General features: G+C 39.7%; 1 protein-coding gene across 2 annotated transcripts in view; it reads left to right on the top strand.

Annotated features, from left to right (window-relative positions):
• The first annotated feature begins 4,915 nt into the window (after window positions 1-4,915).
• TBC1D8 (TBC1 domain family member 8) overlaps window positions 4,916-20,902 on the top strand; it is a 53,106-nt gene continuing 37,119 nt past the window's right edge. For both annotated transcript variants that reach the window (XM_083362986.1, XM_083362985.1), the window contains exon 1: window positions 4,916-5,355. In XM_083362986.1, the coding sequence (XP_083219112.1) occupies window positions 5,229-5,355 (127 nt within the window). In that variant the 5' untranslated portion in view covers window positions 4,916-5,228. The remainder of the gene's footprint in view (window positions 5,356-20,902) is intronic.

Below are 20,902 nucleotides of genomic sequence, written 5' to 3'. Positions count from 1 at the left end.
CACCATTTCGTGCGTTATATGACAAAAAAAGGCCTGGTAGTAGGCCTTATTCAAGATGACAATGAGGGAGCATACTGCAAGGAGGTTGAGAATTTGGTGAACTGTAAGAAAATCAGCCTAATTTTAAAAACTGGAAAAACCAAACAGATCTTTGTTGATTTCAGAAAAGGCAGGCACGGCCACACTCCTCTGTGTGTTAATGATTCACTTGTGGAGATGGTTACCAGCATCAAATTTCTGGGTGTGCAATTAACGTGTAGGCTGGCTTGGTCGTTCAACAGCAAGACACTGATTAAGCGGGCACAGCAGTGCATTTTCTGTGTCACATGAGAAATGCACATCTTCCTCCCCCTGTCCTTACCACTTTCTACAGATGGATGATTGAGAGCATCCTGTCATACAGCTTTACAGTCTGGTTTGGAAGCATTACTGCTTCAGACAGGAAGGCAATGCACAGAGTGGTGAGGATGGCTGAAAAGATTATTGGCAGTTCCCTCCCTTCCATCCACGACATAGCATATAAGCACTGCTGTCTGGGACACCACACATTCTCTTCACAATCTGTTTTCCTTGTTACCTTCTGGGAGGAGGCTTCGTGGTATCTGAAACAGAACATCCAGATTCAGCCACAGTTTTGTTCCTGTCAGAACCCCAATGTATTTTGTATTTCTTTCCTATGCCCTCATTTTCGAGTTCTGCCATTCTATTGGGGGGGGAGGACCTAAGGGTGTTCTGCTGTATACTTCGTTTGCTTTGTTCTATCCTCTTTGAAGTATCTTTCTTGGGGTGTGAAAGGAAATACCTCCAGCCATCTGCCTTATCTCCAGGCAGATGGGAAAAAGCCACGGAGAAACCTGATAGCCTTGAGAACAGCACCTTATCGGCTCTTTCCTACAACAACTTAGCACCTATGGATTAACTCAATTCAAACCATCCAGATGGACAGTTGGGGTGGGGTTTAAAAGGGTTCTTTTAATGTAACATTTTGCGTGGGAAATCCTCAGATCCTGCCTTACTATCCTGCCTTCCAATAAAAATTCCTGTTGAAGCAAAGTTTAAAGAATTCTGCTTTCTTGGGAAGTTTAACTGAGGCAAGTCCTTACAGTTCCATACAGTATTAACCTTGTGAACTGTAAACCTTCCTCTTTCCACTATGTATTCAAGATGGACAGTGATTAATATTTATATGTTATTTATATGTAAGGTTGTAGGTTTACACATGCTATATATAGCATGTTTAAATGTATGTTATGTATGTGTACAGTTTTGAGAGCAACAAATTTTTATTTTTAATGAATGCCAGTGTGTCCACAATAAAAAAATGACTATAAAGGTTATCTATCTATCTACATGAGGTTACCCTCATGTAAAACGTGTCATCCAGAAGCCGTGCCCACCCCATTGCTGGCAATGGCAAAACTGTCCTGATATGTTGTGCGACATCATGTGATGTCACGAGTTTGACATGTCTGTTCTAAGGCCAATTCAAAGTGCTGGTTATGATCTTTAAAGTTCTACATGGCATAGTGTCAAGCTACTATGGGATCATCTTTGCCCCATCACAACTGAACCTATCTCAACTGGTCAAGCAGGAAAGGTATGGGCATGGACCCATCAGTCAAAGAATTCCCAGTGGCAGGGTCCAGGAAGAGAGCCTTCTCTGCTATTACCCTCACCCTTTAGAATATCCCCCCCCCCCCCGAAGCAAGGCAGGCTCAAATTCCTGGCCTTTTGAAAATAGCTAAACATCTGGCTCTGCCACTTTGCTTGGAGCTCATAGAAGAGAATGCCGTGGGACTGGTTAGTGCACTGAAAGCTCTCCCCCTGCCTTTTAATTAACTTTTAATGTTTTTAACTATTCTTGCCCTATTTTAAAGTTTTATATTCAGTTTTCTTTTTAATATTATATGGTTTTATCTGTACAGCACCCAGGATCCCTCTATAAAGGATATGGGCAGTTTCTAAATATGATAGATAGATAGATAGATAGATAGATAGATAGATAGATAGATAGATAGATAGATAGATAGATAGATAGATGATAGACAGACAGACAGACAGATATAGATTAACTGTTTATTGTTTGAGGTACTGCAGCTCAAACTGCAGCTAAGAAAAGCACAATTAAAATTACCAATGATCAGAGCAACCAATGAAAAAGGTAACAGATGTAAGTTTTCAGGAGAAAAAAGTGACTGAGGTGAATGTTACTTCAAAAATCTCATTCTTATTTAAGGACTTCTCACACTGCTACCACCCTCAGTAACTGTAGGCTACTGACATTTACAGATAAATATTTTCAAATGTTAAAAGTGAAAAGTTAATATGATATGAAGCAGAAGTCCAGCTTTCAGAATTAATTTTATTTTCAAAAATTACTCCAGGATTAATCCCACATAGACACACAAATTACCCATGGCTGCAACTCAGTACTTAATTTGGAAATGTATTTCCCTTTCTAGAAAAAAAGACAAACACAAGGAGGAATAAGGAGAATCTCATGGAGGAAGCAGTGGAGAGAGTGACAGGTAGAAATCTGTAACCAATCATGTCTTTCAATGGCAAATGTGCTGTGAAATTCAAGCTCTCTCAGCAGACATTTTGAGTTCCCATTCCATATTCTCACAATTCTGGAAATCCCCTCCACAAAGTCTGGGAAAGGCTCTACTGCTTTAAGGAGTAGATAGATGGGACATTTGCAATTCCTTGTGTTTTTGAAGCATCCTTTTGTCTTGCAGTCTAAAGCACTACACAAACCATGTCAACATCTTTTCTTTTGTGGGGGTATAAAAATAATACCTGCATATGTAACTAGGTATATGTTGATTTAAAATACAAACAGTATTTGGGGTATTTTTATTTAAATAGAATGTTATGTTTAAACAAAGTAGGAAATTCTTAACCTCTTAATAGCAGCTCCAATCTAGGTTACATGATCAGGAAGGAAGGGGCTTCAGAATGGAATAGTTATTCCACTACACTCCCAGTGTGTCTCAACCTCAGCATGGCTGGCTGGGGGATTGTGGGAGTTGAAGCCCATACATCTTCAAGTTGCCAAGATTGAGAAACATTGAACTAGTCAATTACCTCTTCTATAGAGATGCACTGAAGGATTTTTATCTAGATCTTTTTCTATTGTAGTCTTTCTCTGGATCCAGCAAACCTTTTGATTTGTAGGAAGTCATTCCCCCCAGAGAATGAAATATTTTGGGTAATATTGAAAGAGGCAGGATTGAATATTTCCCCTAAATGAGAAATGGAGAAAAAATCTTAACAAAGGCAGAAAGTCCATCTTCCTGTCTCAAGCAGAAACCTGAGGAGGCCAATCTTTAGAAATGGAGATTTTGTAATCCATTCAGGAAGTTTGGGGCACATGACTTATAAGCAAAATGTCTTCAGCCACAGCTCCCACAGAAGGCTGGAGCTGATGGGATTAGAAAAACAAAGACTCCTAAAATCTACATGCCTCACTTAGTTCCAAGGACAAGACATGACCTCCCAGCCACAATGGGAGTCAGGCAATAATAATTAGAGTACCAAAAGGGCACACTCATGCACAGGTCAAAGTACATTTCACAAAGAACAGGCATCTCAAAAACAAAGCCTCAAAGAATGTATAAAAACCCATCAACTCTCAATTCCATTTTGTCAGCTGTCCCAGAACTTCATGCTGTCACTGGTTCTGCTCATCAATAAACCTTCTTTCTTAAGCAGCCTCCATTTTATTCCCAGCTTGGAACTGGACCTGATTTTTCTTCTAACAAATTCTTCCTTTTTTTGGCTGCTCACACCATCCCAAATTTGGCCTCATTCTTTTCTACTTCTGGAGAGTCATCCTGCTGATAGACAATCAGAGATAGCCCTGAGCTGTTTTTGAGCGGGGAGAAGCATGTCGAGTTTGGCTTCTGAAATTCTTCTCAAAGCATTTACCAGCATTAACTGTAAAAAGGATCTGTTTTCTTCTATGTAACTAAATGAATATGTTTTACCTCTATGTGTATGTCCCTGGTCTCCCATTCTGTAGCATATAATACATGTGTACATGCATTGACAGGTAAAAGTTGAGCTGCATCACAGAACTTAGAATGGAGTGGTCAGCAACTTCTAAGACACTGCCCAACTGCCACTACATTTTTAATCACTTCATTTTTGCAAGCTTATCCCACATATAAAACTTAGCCCCACTGAGATCTTTCTATAATGTTTCTCTGCTAATAATTTCAAGCCTATATATATTATTTCCAACATTCATACTTATTGTCTATTATCGTGGTCCAAGTATTGATGTATTGCTGACACAACCCCTTGATATAGTTTGGTTGGTCATTTGGGACTTCTGAGCCTGGCCTTCACTATTTGTCCTTACAGTATATGTTAGTGACAAATTCTCTTTTTTGCCTCCTCTAGTATAAACAACAAATAGATAATCCATCTGAATCGCTCATACGAATATGCAAAAATGCATTTAACGTGATGAAATTAAGTTGCTGATTATAATTACATTGTTTTAGCCATCCACAGCTCCTATTTCCAGTGGTTCATTTTGAAACCAAGAAGTATGACAACCATTTGATACAACACCTTCCTGGCTTTGGAAAAGGAGAGCTTCCCCACGCTCCTGATCCTTAATCGATGAGTCACAGGAGGGAAAGGAAGCTGCTTTCTACCTTGTTTCCAAGAGCTTTGTCCTCTGGGACAGCTGGCAAGATTGCTTGGAAGCTGTGCCTGGCCTATTCTCAGTCGGCTAGACCACGGGTCGGCAACCTCGGCTCTTTTATGACTCGTGGACTTCAACTCCCAGAATTCCTGAGCCAGCATAGCTGGCTCAGGAATTCTGGGAGTTGAAGTCCACGAGTCATAAACGAGCCGAGGTTGCCGACCCTGCTAGACCAACCACTCAGGCGGGCTGTGGATTTCCTCTTTTCGTCCTTCCCCCTCCCGCGGAGGCCAGACTTTTCTCTCCAGCGGAGGCGCATCTACGAGGGGGAGAGGAGTCCGGACCGCTTCGGCTGTAGCCTGATCGCTCCAGAACAGCGCCTCGCTCGCTCTCCCAGGCAGCCTTCCGGGCAAGGAGCGTCCAGCCCCCTCGAAAGGCAAAGACCAGGAGCGGCGACTCCTCCCCCGGACCCGGGGCGGAGGGAGAGGGACTGGCTGGCTCGCGGACGCGGCTGGAGCGGTGGCGGGCGATGTAACCCTGGTAGCGGGGCGAGCTACAGCTCGGCGGGAAGATGTGGCTGAAGCCCGAGGAGGTGCTCCTGAAAAACGCCCTCAAGCTCTGGGTGACCCAGAAAAATAGCGGCTACTTCGTGCTGCAGCGCCGGCGGGGACACGGCGACGGTGGCGGTCGGTTCACCGGTACGGAGCGCCCGGGGGGGGGTGTCGTTCGGCCGTTCCCGCCGGAATGGGGAGGGAAGGGGCAAAGCGGGCCCTGGGCGGCGGCGGAGGAGCGATTCTTTCCAGGCGGCCGCGCATAAATCAGCAGGGAAAAGCGTAGGAGTTGCCTGTGAACCTCTCAAGTGCAAGAGGAGCGGGTGGTTGGTTCTTAGCCTGGGAAGATCCCATCCCTTCGACCCCTTCCAGAGGGAGACCCATCGGGCTTCTCTTGCTGTCCCACGAAGGGATCTCAACGCCACAACGAAGTCTCGTGGACTTCGGGGTGCTGCAAGAGAGCCTCTGCTTCCCTCTTTCTAATCCCGGCGCCCTCTTGAGGGGCAGCGAGGCGGAGCTGAAGAAGGAACTTCCGCGGGGATGAGGAGGGAAAGGCCGCTGGTCCTGTGCCCGAGGTGGGAAAGGAGCGCAGGAGGGGAAAAAAGCCTCTGCGTAGGCAATTCAGCCAGGAAGCCCAGGAAAGAACGTCGAAGCGTTTATACTTTTCTTAGGCTTGATCTGCAAATATTGGTTTTCCTTTTCCTCTGAAGGAGGTGGGTGGGTTGGCGTTGGTATAATGGATACCTCTCTATACTGTCTCGCAATGTAAATTCCCTAAGTCCATTTGGAAAAACGCAGAATATATTATTCAATAAAAGAAAACTTCCTTTGTGTTTTCTGTAAACCTGATTCTTGCAAGACACCAAGACTTATAATATCTAGGATGTTTTGTTTCAGTACCTCACAGCTGTTGAGAAAAAAAATAAAAAGGAAATAAGAGAAATTTATTTGAAAAGCGCAGTTCACAAGAGAGAACTTGAAACTGAACTTGAAACAATTTGGAAGGAAATAATAGATGTATTTAAGATGTATTTAACATCTCCATCAGTAAAGCAATAGACGCAGTGTATTTTTAAATGCTAAACTTAAGTAAATCCTACCTTTAGTTCTATAACTTCTAGTATAGTTTTGAAGGTATAATTATGGATATAGAAGTTTATTTTAAACAAATATATACAAGCACTTTTTCTTAATTGCTTTTGCTTGGAGGTTACAAAAATATTCTTCAACAGTTCAAATATATCTGAAAATATCCTAAATAATAATAAAAGTATTAAATAATATTTATTATTAACTTATAGTCCTGGTTCAGAATAGTCATGGTGAAACTAATTATAGAAATAAACTCATCATTTTTAATATTGTTGACATTTTTTTTACTACAGTGATGGCATGATAGCTTTCCACATAATTGTATGGTCACTAAGAGTCCACAATGATTTGGCTCACAGCCAGCCAACTAGTTGTGAAATTAGTTGTTGACTAACTTACATGCATTTTCTTTGTCTATGAAGCAGTTTCAATATAGATTATAGTTAGGTTCAGTTATTAAACTAAGGTCTTATTTTAATGATGTTTGATTCATATAATATGATAAGTCAAAGCTAAACAAATCTCATTATGGCTTAATGATGTTTGAACACAGTGTACCTCTCTGAATTAATTATGCTGAAAACACCAGAAATTCCTAAGCTAGTAGTGTCAATTTTGTCCTGATTATTAAAAATGCAATTATGCACCTTGAATTTATTCCTCAGATATAAATAGTAATAATTCTACAGTATACTTCAGTAGCCCAAATTACCGCTGTACCTACCTTGTAATTAAAATGCATTGCTATATATAGAAGTGATAGTGGATTTCAAAACTGGAATTTTTCAAGTTTCATTGTTCCTTTCAAGCCACTTGTAATGCCCTTTTGGCTCCATCTATCCAGCTTTCCTATTTTATAAAAATCCCTGTTATTTGTACTGGTAACAAAAAGAGTATATTCATGAACAATATACTTATAAATATTGTTGATAATAAGCAATAGGAAAATATTAAAATTGAGATGAAGGTGATACATTTTAATTTATTTTCACTCTTTACTGTTTCTGATGATGTTCTATATCACTTCTTAATTTATATTATCAGGTTTCTCATATTTTTCTACAGATTATTTATATCATATATAATTAATTTATAGAATTCACTGGCTATGTTGTGCCTTTACCTTATCATTGCATGGCTTAGAATGAAGTATAAACTCATAAGTTATTGTTTAAATTGTGCCAACTAGGTGGCTTGTTTCACAAACAGTGGTTAAAATGTTCTCATTTAGTGCTATATGTGGATGCAACCATTTCCCCAAGATATGTTAACAAGTCTGAAGTCTTTACAAAAAAATAATTTGCAGTGATAATTTAACAGCTATTAAACTGAATGCTCAGATGAAACATGATGCTAAATATTAAACACAAGACAAAAAGAGTCATTAAATCTACTGAAATTTATTTCCTGACTAGATCAATGTTTTGCCACCCCTATCAAATCCTGATAAATCTAGTTTTGAGAAAGATATAATTGAAGGATATTATTTAATGTGCCTACTGTCTTGACAATACTCATATATTAATTTCATATAGTAATGTTTGTGTAGTTTTATTTTAAACTATTAACATCATTCACAGTCCTTAAGAAATTTGTTAATTTTCCAGTTGCTATTACATGATAACTGGATCTTTGAACACATTGTTAAACAGGTTTATAGAGGTGGAAGTGTCTTTGAGGTTGTCACAAGGGATTCAGATGACAACATTCTTTGTAGCTAATTATCATTACTATAAGAAGGAATGTCCTGCTTTTATGAAACTGGTGTGAGAAGACTACAGACTTTAAAGTTTATGGAAATAATGCAGCTAAAGTTAAAGACTGAGCCATAGTTGTAACAGCCTCCCATATTGCATCCATAAACTCTATTATTTTCTCTTAAAATTCTCCTTTTCCTTTATTATTATGCCAAACTACGTATAATTAAAGTAACTCCACAGTATTTCCTTTTTTATTCACGCTTCCTTTTCCTCTTATGTTTTGCTGTGCTCTCCCTCCCATATTTTAAGTACATTTCAGAGACCCTTCATATCCAGTCTCCGTAAAAACATATTTATAAGGTGCTGTATAAATAAATGTATATAAATAAATATACATTTAATATAAAATAAAATCTCATACCAAAATCAGTTGGATTTAAAAGGTTAGGATGCACCCTAACTCTTGATTCTTGAAATCTATCCATCAAACTTACAAGTTTTTCAAAAATATTTTTACTAGCTTTGTTGAAGATTATTCTGCATTTTGACATTCATTCCATATCACGTATGGATAACATTGTCACTGGATGTGTTGGTGTGCTGCTGATTAAATGTTATATGTAAGCAAGATTTAGCATATATAAAGATTTTTTCTTAGTTAAAGCTTAAATGTTTTAAAAACATCACTTTTTGAAAATAGGCATTAGATCAGAGGTGTCAAACTCGCAATGTCACGTGACATGTCGTGACGTATCGCAACTTTTTTTCCATTGCCAGCAATGGGGTGGACATGGTTTCACCATGATGCATCTAGTCCACAGGCTGGCAGTTTGACACCCCTGTATTAGACAAATTGGAGGTAGCCTGGCATTCCAACTTTTATGTCAGACATGACACACATTTGATACAAACATACAGCAATTTGTCACCAGATGTCATATTGTCTCTATTTTAAATATAACACACTGTTTTTTAAAAAATGTTTGTTTGTTTATATATTGCCATTATTATTTTTTACAAATAACTCAAGGCAGTGAACATATCCAGCACAGTATTCTCCTCCTATTTTCCCCACAGCAATAACCCTGGGAGGCGAGTTGGGCTGAGAAAGGTCACACAGCTGGCTTTCATTGTGAAGGCGAGACCTGAACTCACAGTTTCTTGCTTTCTAGCCCAGTGCCTTAACCACTAGACCAAAGTGGCTTTCAATGATAAGGGAATGATAGAATAATCTAATGAGAGAATATTGTTCTCTCATTAGATTAATGGCTGGTTATTCATTTTATCTTCTCAAAGTTTTCGTTGAAAGGAAAATACCACTGACTATATTTAACTGCTGCTTTGAGTGATCTAAAAATAATCTCCATAACTGCTAGAATTAAGATGACCCTTAATTAAGAAGAATATTAGTATGTGGCATTCATAAACAGTGATTATATTACTGAATTCAATTACAAATTTTCAGCAGTATGAAACTAAAAAAAATTGTCTCACTAAATTGTGTGTGTGTGTGTGAAGTACACCATAAGGAATAGATCTATTGCTATTAATGTAACTCATAAAATCCAACCAAGTTTGATAAAATTGTGGTACCTGCTTCTGAAATCTCATTATTTTACCTGTGATTTTTTTTCTAATTGAAGAGGCTTTACTAATCACCAAATCAGATATTATCTACAGGTGAAACTCAAAAAATTAGAATATCATGCAAGAGTTCATTTATTTCAGTAATGCAACTTAAAAGGGGAAACTAATACGTGAGATAGACTCATTACATGCAAAGCAAGATAGTTCAAGCCGTGATTTATCATAATTGTGATGATTATGGCGTACAGCTCATGAAAACACCAAATCCACAATCTCAGAAATTTAGAATATTGTGAAAAGGTGCAATATTCTAGGCTCAAAGTGTCCCACTCTAATCAGCTAATTAAGCCATAACACCTGCAAAGGGTTCCTGAGCCTTTAAATGGTATCTCAGTTTGGTTCAGTAGGAATCACAATCATGGGGAAGACTGCTGACCTGACAGTTGTGCAGAAAACCATCATTGACACCCTCCATTAGGAGGGAAAGCCTCAAAAGGTAATTGCAAAAGAAGTTGGATGTTCCCAGAGTGCTATATCAAAGCACATTAATAGAAAATTATATGGAAGGGAAAAGTGTGGAAGAAAAAGGTGCACAAGCAGCAGGGATGACCGCAGGCTGGAGAGGATTGTCAGGAAAAGGCCATTCAAAAGTGTTGGGGACTTTCACAAGGAGTGGAGTGAGGCTGGAGTCAGTGCATCAAGAGCCACCACACACAGACGGATCCTGGACATGGGCTTCAAATGTCGTATTCCTCTTGTCAAGCCGCTCCTGAACAACAAACAACATCAGAAGCATCTTACCTGGGCTAAAGAAAAACAGACCTGGTCTGTTGCTCAGTGGTCCAAAGTCCTCTTTTCTGATGAGAGCAACTTTTGCATCTCATTTGGAAACCAAGGACCCAGAGTCTGGAAGAAGAATGGAGAGGCACTCACTGCAAGATGCTTGAAGTCCAGTGTGAAGTTTCCACAGTCTGTGTTGATTTGGGTAGCCATGTCATCTGCTGGTGTTGGTCCACTGTGCTTCATTACGTCCAGGGTCAACGCAGCCGTCTACCAGGAGATTTTGGAGCACTTCATGCTTCCTTCCTCAGACGAGCTTTATGGGGATGCTGACTTAATTGTCCAGCAGGACTTGGCACCTGCCCACACTGCCAAAAGCACCAAAACCTGGTTCAATGACCGTGGGATTACTGTGCTTGATTGGCCAGCAAACTGGCCTGACCTGAACCCCATAGAGAATCTATGGGACATTGCCAAGAGAAAGATGAGACACATGAGATCGAGCAATGCAGGAGAGCTAAAGGCCGCTATTGAAGCATCCTGGTCTTCCATAACACCTCAGTAGTGCCACAGGCTAATAGCTTCCATGCCATGCCGCATTGAGGCAGTAATTGCTGCAAAAGGGGCGCAAACCAAGTACTGAGTACATATGCATGCTTATACTTTTCAGAGGTCCGATATTGTTCTATGTACACTCCTTGTTTTATTGATTGCATGTAATATTCTAATTTTCTGAGATTGTGTTTTTGGGGTTTTCATGAGCTGTACGCCATAATCATCACAATTATGACAAATCACGGCTTGAACTATCTTGCTTTGCATGTAATGAGTCTATCTCATTTATTAGTTTCCCCTTTTAAGTTGCATTACTGAAATAAATGAACTTTTGCACAATATTCTATTTTTTTGAGTTTCACCTGTAAGGTTTTCCTGTGTTGCACAATTACAGTTTTGGCTGCTATAATTAAATAATCATTTTTTATTTTTAAATAAAAATAATAACTACAGTAATTCTAACTGTGGAGATTATCTGATTGTTTCAAACTTTAATAGATTTACATTTTCCAGAAAAAATATGTTTAATATCTCCTAGACCTAGACTCTAAAACCAGAACAATATTGCAGCAGAAATCTCTAGGAACTCTTACTTATGGGCTTTCCAGAAAATGTTTCAGGTCTTTTTATAGCTTAAACCTTATGTAAATAAATCCATTATTATTTCAACCAATCATTCAGGCAAGTGATTTCCTTTTTATTTTATTATAAGCACATCCTTAGCAATGAAAGTAGTGTCAACTCAATTCAGATCTTCCTGCAAGACCAGACTTCTCATTCTGATTATTATTTTATAGTAATTGAATTCTATTATTTTTAGATTTCTCAGGTACAATATCAACTCAAGAGTCATTTAGTTTTCCTTTCCCTCCATTCAGTGACAATATACAAATGAAAACAAGGCACAGGACAATTGCTGGCTGACATACGTACATACATACATATGTTGGCATACATACATAAACCATGCAAATAGTCTCAACTTGCAACCATTTGTTTAGTGACTGTTCGTAGATACAGGAGTACTAGGAAAGGTCACTTATGACCGGTTTTTACACTTAACGATTGATTACATGATTAAAATTTGGGCACTTGGCAATTGTTAATTGTCTGTTCTGGGGTCATGTAATCACCATTTCCAGCTTTAGAGAAGCAAAATTAATTCAGGAAACCAGATTCGCATAACCAGTGCTTTTTTTTGTAAAAAAAAAAAAAGTGCTGGAACTCATACACGTCATACAACCCGCCATGCCTACCCTACAAGGTTTACCTTTGTAGTTGGAAAAAAAACCCTTCAATTTTTAGTGTATCTAAAAGACTAGGATTTTGTTCAAGCTAAGTTAATACTATTAATGTTACCATGCACTGTGTGGCTTTAAATTACAAGAAGGCATTTTATTAATCTTTTGGGACATTTACCACTGGCATACCCATTTAGTTTAATGAATGGAAATGTCAGGTTTCTATGTGGAATGAAATTGGCCTGATAAAACAAAATTTGGTTGTTCGTAAAAGATTGAATTATTTTTAAGAAGTTGTCAAACAAGGTGGAAAAATTACATTTGGAGTTTAATATGGATATTGACTTGAAACATATTAAAGTTGAAACTTTGTCAGTGAACAGATTACTTCTAATTTACCTTTAAGTTAAACCCAATTTAATAAATAGATCTGATTAAACTTTATACTGTAGGTCTACCTTTACATCTGACCAATACATAATTAATACCTATTGTTATATATATTATATATATAATACTGTATATATTACTATATATATTACTATAGTAATAATATATATTACTCCAAATCACAAGACATTGGCTTTATTTTTATTCTTCCCCTCTGCAGTTTGAATATAAAATATAAAAGACTAAAAAGAGATTTTCATAGACATCCCAGCCTTTGGACCACCCAAGGAACTGAAACAGCAAAGTTTCGCTGTCGGGCAAGCTTCCACGTCAGCCGCCTTTCTTTCCTCTCGCTTTGCCTCTTTTTTAACCTCACAACTCACCTTCTGTAAAAACGAGGATAGGAAGGGAAACAATAGGAAAAGAACGCAACTCTGGACAATCTGTTGAAAAAAGGTGCTGGAACTCTGTTCCGGTGCATTCTATGACAAAAAAAGCCCTGCGCTTAACGATCACACAATTCACTTAACTGACAAAACTTCGTAAAATGGGTCACAACTCATCAACTGCCTTGCTTAACAGTGGAAATTTTGGACTCAATTGTCATAAGTTAAGGACTACCTGTACATGACCAAGAAATAAAGCATGAAACTACTTAACCATTCTTCATCTAGCCACTACTATCTTCAATGTTTCACCACTATTCAGACAAATGTTTTAGCAGTATAGGCAATCCCCTTTTGCAAGTAGCCAAATAACCCAAAAAGTCTTTAATTAAGTTTAACTGATTATTTCATCCAAATTGGAAAACCATAGTTTAGGAACAAGCAAGATAACAAGCCAATCTGAAGCTAAGTTGAAGTGTTTTGACTTACTCAAAAGTCACTAGCAATTAACAACAGTGTAGGGAAAAAATAGGAAACAGATTAATTTAAAATGTTTTGGTTTATTGCAAAAGCAGTAGAAGAGAGGCTTTATGCATATTCAGTCGAGATATAAACATGCAGATACGGCCATCATCTTTACAAGTCAGTGCAAATGATGAAGCAAATATTGTAAGCTTCTTTTAAACCCCCACAACAGTAGCAGAATGCTGTTTAGCTTCTCTCTACTAAATAGCCTCATCCACCATTTTCAGCCGGTAGGACATTTATCAGGCTGTAAAAAGGGTGGAGTAAGACAGCTGGCAATGCTAAGAGTTTGACTGCTGTTCTCTAAGTACCTCTTGACTCAAAGCACCTAAAATAAGCATATGGAAAGAAATTCAGTGCTAGATGAATCTTTAAAGTTTTGTATGAAAAGAAATAAATTCAATGTTAGAAGGATTCATTTTGCTGCAGATAGATGAATGAATTAGAAAGCAGTACAAATTAGGTTCCTTTTTAAAAATCAGAAATAACATTTGTATTGAGTTTTCAGATATTCAGATTGTTTTAACACACTCAGAAGGATGAAGACCTCCCATGCTTTCTGCTCTTACTTAACGGCTTGGATTTTAAGATACTTTTTTGATTTATTTATTTTTTAAAAACCTGTTCAATCATACTTAAATTATTTATGAATTTAGTTTTCCTCCAGATTAGTTTTCCTCCAGATCCTCCAAACTGCTATTTGGTAAAGAAGTATCCTGTCTTACAAAACAATCCATTTCAGGAAGATTCATATGAATGATTAGATTGTACAAATATAAAGTGAGTTCTAATCTCACTTTAGGCATAAAAGCCAGCTGGGTGACTTTGATTCTGTGTCTCTCAACCCAATCCACCTCACAGGGTTATTACTGTGAGGAAAATAGGAAGAGGAAGGAGTATTAGATATATTCACTGCCTTGAGATATTTATAAAAATATTAAGGCAGTATATAAATAGCATTTCCCATTTTAATATTGATGAAAAGTCATTCATACTTCAAGAATTCCTTTTTTCTTTTCTGAATACAGCCCTCCATTCCAAATCTCAGAGTTAGGACAAAGTTTAGAAACCATACTTGACTAAAATGTTGAGAATTTTTTGTACAAGGATTATTATATAGCAGCTACACTGGAAAGATATTATATAGCAACTACACTGCATGAATATTTAGGGGAATTTAGCAATGTTTACTTCCTGATTTGCACATCTTACAGAAATTCCCTTTCTGTTGCCCAAACTGGCAGTTGACAGTTGCTTCAGCCCAGGCAATAGACTGGAGCCGTCCACCTAGTGGGAATTTGAGATTGATTATGCCATCTGGCACTAATTCATTTTCCACTGTCTCCTCCTTTCCTAGTATCTGTTGGCCTTGGTAGAATACTAATTCATATAATAATTTTTATGAAATCTTTTCCATGAGTCTTAACATTTTATATTTTACATATAAATAAAATCAAATTGCCTTCAAATTTAGATTGACTCTTCTTGACTTGTGGAATCTTTGGTGCTCTCTGAATTTGGTTATTTGCTTGGAGATATTTCATTACCAGACTATGTAATGTCCGACCACTCACAGCCCGGCCAAAGCCTTGGTGGATGCCTGGGAAAGGGCTGCCACCGAGGCACTCGACCGTGTTGTACCCTTGCGACCCCTTACCCGGCGCAGATCCCGGTGGGCTCCAAGGTTTTCTGTGGAGCTCCGGGAGATGAAGCATAGGAGACGGGGTCTAGAGAGCTATTGGAGATCCAGCCGATCTGAATCTGACTGATTGCAGTTAAGAATCTTTATAAGGTCTTATCTTGCGGTGATGAGGATGGCGAAGGCTAATTACTTCACTGCCCTCATCGTGTCCGCAGATAATTGCCCGGCCGCCCTGTTTAGGGTGACTCGCTCCCTTCTTAATCAGGAGGTGAGGGAGGATCCCTTACAGGGACGGGCCGAGGAGTTTAGTCATCATCTGACGGACAAAATCACTCAGATCCGGGCAGGTTTGGACTCTGACTGGGCAGAGTCTGATGTGGAGGAATCGGACGGTCTTGAGCATGTTATCTAGACTGAGTTTGATCCTGCTTCCCCTGATGATGTGGACAGGATGATGGGGTGGCTGAGCTCCACCACCTGTTTGTTGGACCCGTGCCCCTCCTGGCTGGTTTATGTGGCCTGGGAGGAGACATGAGGCTGGTTCCAGGTAGTAATAACTGCTTCCTTGAAGGAGGGTATCTTCCCCGCCAACTTGAAGGAGGCGGTGGTGAGACCCCTCCTCAAGAAGCCTGTCCTGGACCTGGCTGTTGTAAATAACTATCGTCCAGTCTCCAACCTTCACTTTTTGGCGAAGGTTGTTGAGAGTGTGGTGGCACATCAGCTTCCTCTGTTCCTGGAGGAAACTGATTATCTGGACCCGTACCAATCGGGTTTCAGGCCCGGATACAGCATGGAGATGGCATTGGTCGCGCTGGTGAATGATCTCTGGTGGGCTCGGGACAGGGGTTGTTCCTCTGTCCTAGTCCTATTAGATCTCTCAGCGGCTTTAGATACCATCGACCATGGTATCCTACTGCGGTGTCTCAGGGGGTTGGGAGTGGGAGGCACCATTCTACGGTGGTTCTCCTCCTATCTCCTGGGCCGCTCGCAGTCGGTGTTGATGGGAGGGCAGAGATCTGCCCCGAGGAGTTCCTCAGGGGTCGGTTCTCTCTCCCCTCCTGTTCAACATCTATATGAAGCCGCTGGGCGAGATCATTCGGGGTTTTGGGGTGGGGCATCATCAGTATGCTGCTGATACCCAACTTTTTTTCTCCACCCCGAACCAACCCAGCGATGCCCTCGCCTTGATGTCCCGTTGCCTGGAGGCGGTCCGGGTCTGGATGGGGAGAAACAGGCTTCGTCTCAATCCTGCCAAGACTGAGTGGCTGTGCATACCGGCATCTCAGGTCAACCAGACTATTCCATCTTTAACGATGGGGGGTGAGGTGTTACCCCCCGTTGATAGGACTCGCAACTTGGGCGTCCTCCTGGATTCATGGCTCAATTTTGAAGACCACATAGGAACCGTGACCAGGAGGGCTTTTGCCCAGGTTCGCGACCCTACCTGGACCGAGATGCCCTACGCACAGTCACTCATGCACTTGTGACCTCCCGTTTAGACTACTGCAACGCTCTCTACATGGGGCTGCCCTTGAGGACCACTCGGAGGCTTCAACTGGTGCAGAATGCGGCTGCGCAAGTTGCGATGGGGGTTTCCCGACACTCCCATGTAACACCTCTACTCCGCAAGCTGCATTGGCTTCCGGTTGCCCTCCAGGTGAGATTCAAGGTGCTGGTGATGACCTGTAAAGCCCTAAATGGCTTGGGTCCGGGATATCTGAGGGAACACCTGCTGCCAGCATCAAGTTCCCTTCGTCCAGTGCGCTCCCACAGGGAGGGCCTTCTCAGGGTGCCGCTGGTAAAAGATTGCCGGCGGATAACACCCAGAGGGAGGGCCTTCTCTATGGGTGCACCTGCCCTCTGGAACCAGCTGCCCGCAGAGCTTAGGACTGCCCCCGACCTTCGTTCATTTCGCCGGGATCTGAAGACCTGGCTCTTTGAGCTTTCCGGCCCAGGCTGAGAGTTTTACTTGGGGTTTTTTAGTGGTGTTATATACAGTAGCTTGCTGTGTTGGTAGAGGTTTTGTTTTCTCCTTTGTAGGTGCTTGATTAGGCTGATGTTTACTGCTTGATCTGATGTTAATCTTTGTGTTAATCCCTGCTCATCTAAGTGTTGATTGCTGGTAAAGAGCTGTTCAGTTTCCTTTGTAGATTTTTTAATTGTTTTTTTTTTGAATGGTGTGTAAATGTTGGTTAGCTCTATGTACCTGTTGATGGTTGATTTGTCCAAGTTCCAGGCTTCCAGGAATTCCCTAGCATTTTTTGGTTTACCTTGATCTAGGATATTCACAGCTTCTCAGTTGAAGCTATGGCTAAGTCTCTCCATGCCTTGTGAAATTAGGAGTTTTCATCATGTTTTCTAACTGCTAGTTTAATGGTTCTGATAGATAGAGCCAAATAAATCAGAACTCCGAGGCTAGAGGCTTCCTCAAAGAACATGTTTAATGGATACAAAATATTGGTATGGTCAAAAGTGAAACCAAGTCTAAAATTCCTTCCAAAGAGTTACAGTATTACAAAGTCAAACTTCCCTCCTGAGTGCCATGCAATCAGCTACATTTCCCAATAGAATAGCTTGGCAGGCTTTCTAACACCCCACCCAACCACCTAGAATAACCAACAGAATGACCTTGGTTCCCAAGGAACACAGAATTGTTTAGACTAGCGAAGATCCTCCGCACCCCCTCCCATTCATGTGGCAGCTTAGAACAAGCAAGATGGCTGCAGCCAGGTTTGTTGTAGAGTTGACAGTTGGTGTTCATGGATGCACTCTGCTAATCTTCTGCCTGTCTGTCCTACAACTGCTCAAAGTTGCAACCTATCTGAAAAAGAGAGTTATAACCCAGTTATGACAGTGGGGAGAGTACAGTCACATGACTTCACTTCAGGCACTCAGCAACATGCCCACATTTAGAGACAGTTGTAATGTCCTATAGTCAGATGACCACATTTTATTATGGTTTTGCTAAATACGGAAGTTACCTCCATTTTTCAGCAAAACTGTGCCATTGCAAACAGTGGGGTCACTTAACGACAGAGACATTTAATGACCATGGCATTTATTTTACTACAGTTGTGTTTGCTTAATAACCACTGCAAAACCCATGACATACGACTCCAATGGCTGAGCTCCAATACAGTCATACTGTATGTCAAGGACTACCTTTAGTGGCCATTACAGTCCTTCCATTGTCTGTTTGTAGATAAGTCCTGATTTTTTCTTCTTGGGCTACTGGGTCTTTTAGTTCACTTAAGATATTTCAGAGGGTTTTAATTGGATTCTGTGCGGCAGTGATGCTCTGTGGTTATAATAATCTTTTAGTTGTCTCTGAGATGTTTTTGATGTATGGCAGTATTATCTTTTTCATAGCTTGTGTTAGTTGTGCTATAGTGGCTTGAATGATCAAATACTTTTTGATAAAGTTGTATAGGTATCCATTTTGTTGAAAGATGTTATATAGGTGGTCTGTTTTCTTTTTTCTGATGTTCTAAATGCAATTGCAGTGCATTATTGCTCATCTGAATAATGTTACACAGCTCCTCTTGTGGGAATTTGGGTTGTTACTTTGGTAATGGAGCATTTGGCTAGTGTGGATGGTTTTTTTGATAGATTTTGTGTTTCTGATTTGCTATCATTTCCTCTGCTGATGAGGATATCCAGGAAGGAAATATGTTATTGTTTTCTTCTTCCCTTGTGGATTTTATTCCTTTGAAGATGTTGATTGTGTATTTTTTTTCCTTTTTGTTACAAAGACAGTTATCTACACAACAGATCCATATTTTTGCCTGCATAAATGGGAGAACTATATTGTCTAGATGCTGTATTATGGTCTTTGCTATGATTCCTGAAAATGGTGATCCCATGGGTGTTCCTCTGATCTGTTGGTATATTTGTATGTCAAACTGAAACTAGGTAGTGAGGCAGAAGTTGATGAGATCCATGATTCTAGGCATTTTGATCTTAGTCTATTTGATTAGGTTAGATGTGTTGTTTAGTACTGCTGACAGTACTGCTGACAGTTTTGTGACTATGGATCTAAAGAGTGCTATGACATCAAATGAAACCATAATCTCCTATACTTCTTTTATTGGATCTTTTATTTTCTTGAGACAATGTAGTGGGGAGCTGCTAGAATATCTGTTCCTCTCTGTGAGATATTCAAGTTGTTTTGTAAGAAGCTGTGTTGTATGTTGGGCTTCCTGATAATGCAATTGAATGAAGATGTATGTAAGGTTTATGTATTTGTAGATGTCCATAGAAGCATGGGAGAATGGACCCATTGCTTTTCATCTACCACTGTTTTTCTTTTGTGATTTTATATTTCTTGGTTAGGTTGTTATGGGTTCTCTTTATCAGGTTATCTAGTTTCTGTATTAAGTTAGTATTTACTAGGTTGTAGGTTTTTGTTATAAGATTTTTAACAATGTTTTTGTTACAACTCTTGTTGACTTTGTGGATTATTGAGATTTCACATCCAATTACTAAACAAACCCCGTATTTCTTGGCTTCTGAACCCAGCTGGGACTAGCCAGTGCTGTCAACAACTGAGATACTCTATATGTAGTTTATATTACTTTTTTTTAAAAAAAATCTCACTGTGACCAAATCAATTGTAGAACAGACATATTTAAAATCGATAAAATAAATAAACTTAAGGAGGGGTTATATTGTATTTACAGTGCGGAACATTTTTTTGTTTTATTGCTGATTTGTTATATATAAAATAAGTGATGGAAAGGTTAAAGCAAAACAACTAGATTATGAGACCAATAATTCAGTTGTGAAAGAGGAATTGAACAAGTATGAAACAAGAAGTACACATATGTGATATTTTCTATTGGTTTCATTGTTAAGAGTTGTTAAGTTTCACTTTTACATACATATCCTAGACTGATGCATACTGAACTACTGATTCTCTAATCTACTTAAGTAGATTGTCAACACTTATTTGGCACTAAGGTTTCTTGTAATAGAATGCTGTATTATTTTCTTGAAGTAAATAATATTTTCAACAAGGTTGCTTCATCTCATCTGTGCCATCCATTTTCTAAAGTTATATCTTGAAGCCTATTTTAGATTTGGCCCATTCCAGTTCCCGATCCTTATTAGAGATAAGACCTTAGTGTCAAGCCAAGCCCAGAGACAACACAGCAAAGTCCAATTGAGTTCACTCCTCATTTGCTTGCATCTAATGGACAGAATCTTGCCAAACTAAAGCTGTAACTTTTAAAACTACTATGGTAGCTATATCTAGCTCAGCACTGCAAAGTCTATTAATCTGGTCTTCTCTCTAGGAAAGCTCTGTGTTGCAAAAAAATTTCCCTGCTGTTTCTCCTGGTGCATATTCCACTATACATACAGTGCTTATACATGCAATATAATTAATAAATAATACATCCGGTCTGCAACTTAGGAGTTCTCCTGGACTTGTGATTCCTGTTCAAAGAGCAGATGGCAGTCATGGCTTGGAGAGCCTTTGCTCAGCTTCAGGTTGTGCACCAGTTGTATCTTTCCTTATTCATGAGTCCCTTTTCTCAGTCATTCAGGCCCTAGTCATCTCATGGGCTGGACTTCTGTAATATGGTTTACATAGGGCTATCCTTGAAGAATATTCAGAAACCCAAACTGGTGCAGAGTGCAGTGGCTTAGGCAGTTCTTGGGGCCCTAAGAATGGCCCATGTAACACTACTCCTATGCGAGCTGCATTTGCTGTCAGTCTGCTTCCGGTTGCAATTCAAGGTAACCATCTTTAAAGCTCTTCATGGCATGGGTCCAGGCTACTTGAGAGATCATCTC

This window comes from Vipera ursinii (assembly GCF_947247035.1).
Source record: "Vipera ursinii genome assembly, chromosome: 4".
NCBI lineage: Eukaryota > Metazoa > Chordata > Lepidosauria > Squamata > Viperidae > Vipera > Vipera ursinii.
This window is presented reverse-complemented; position numbering and strand designations above follow the sequence as displayed.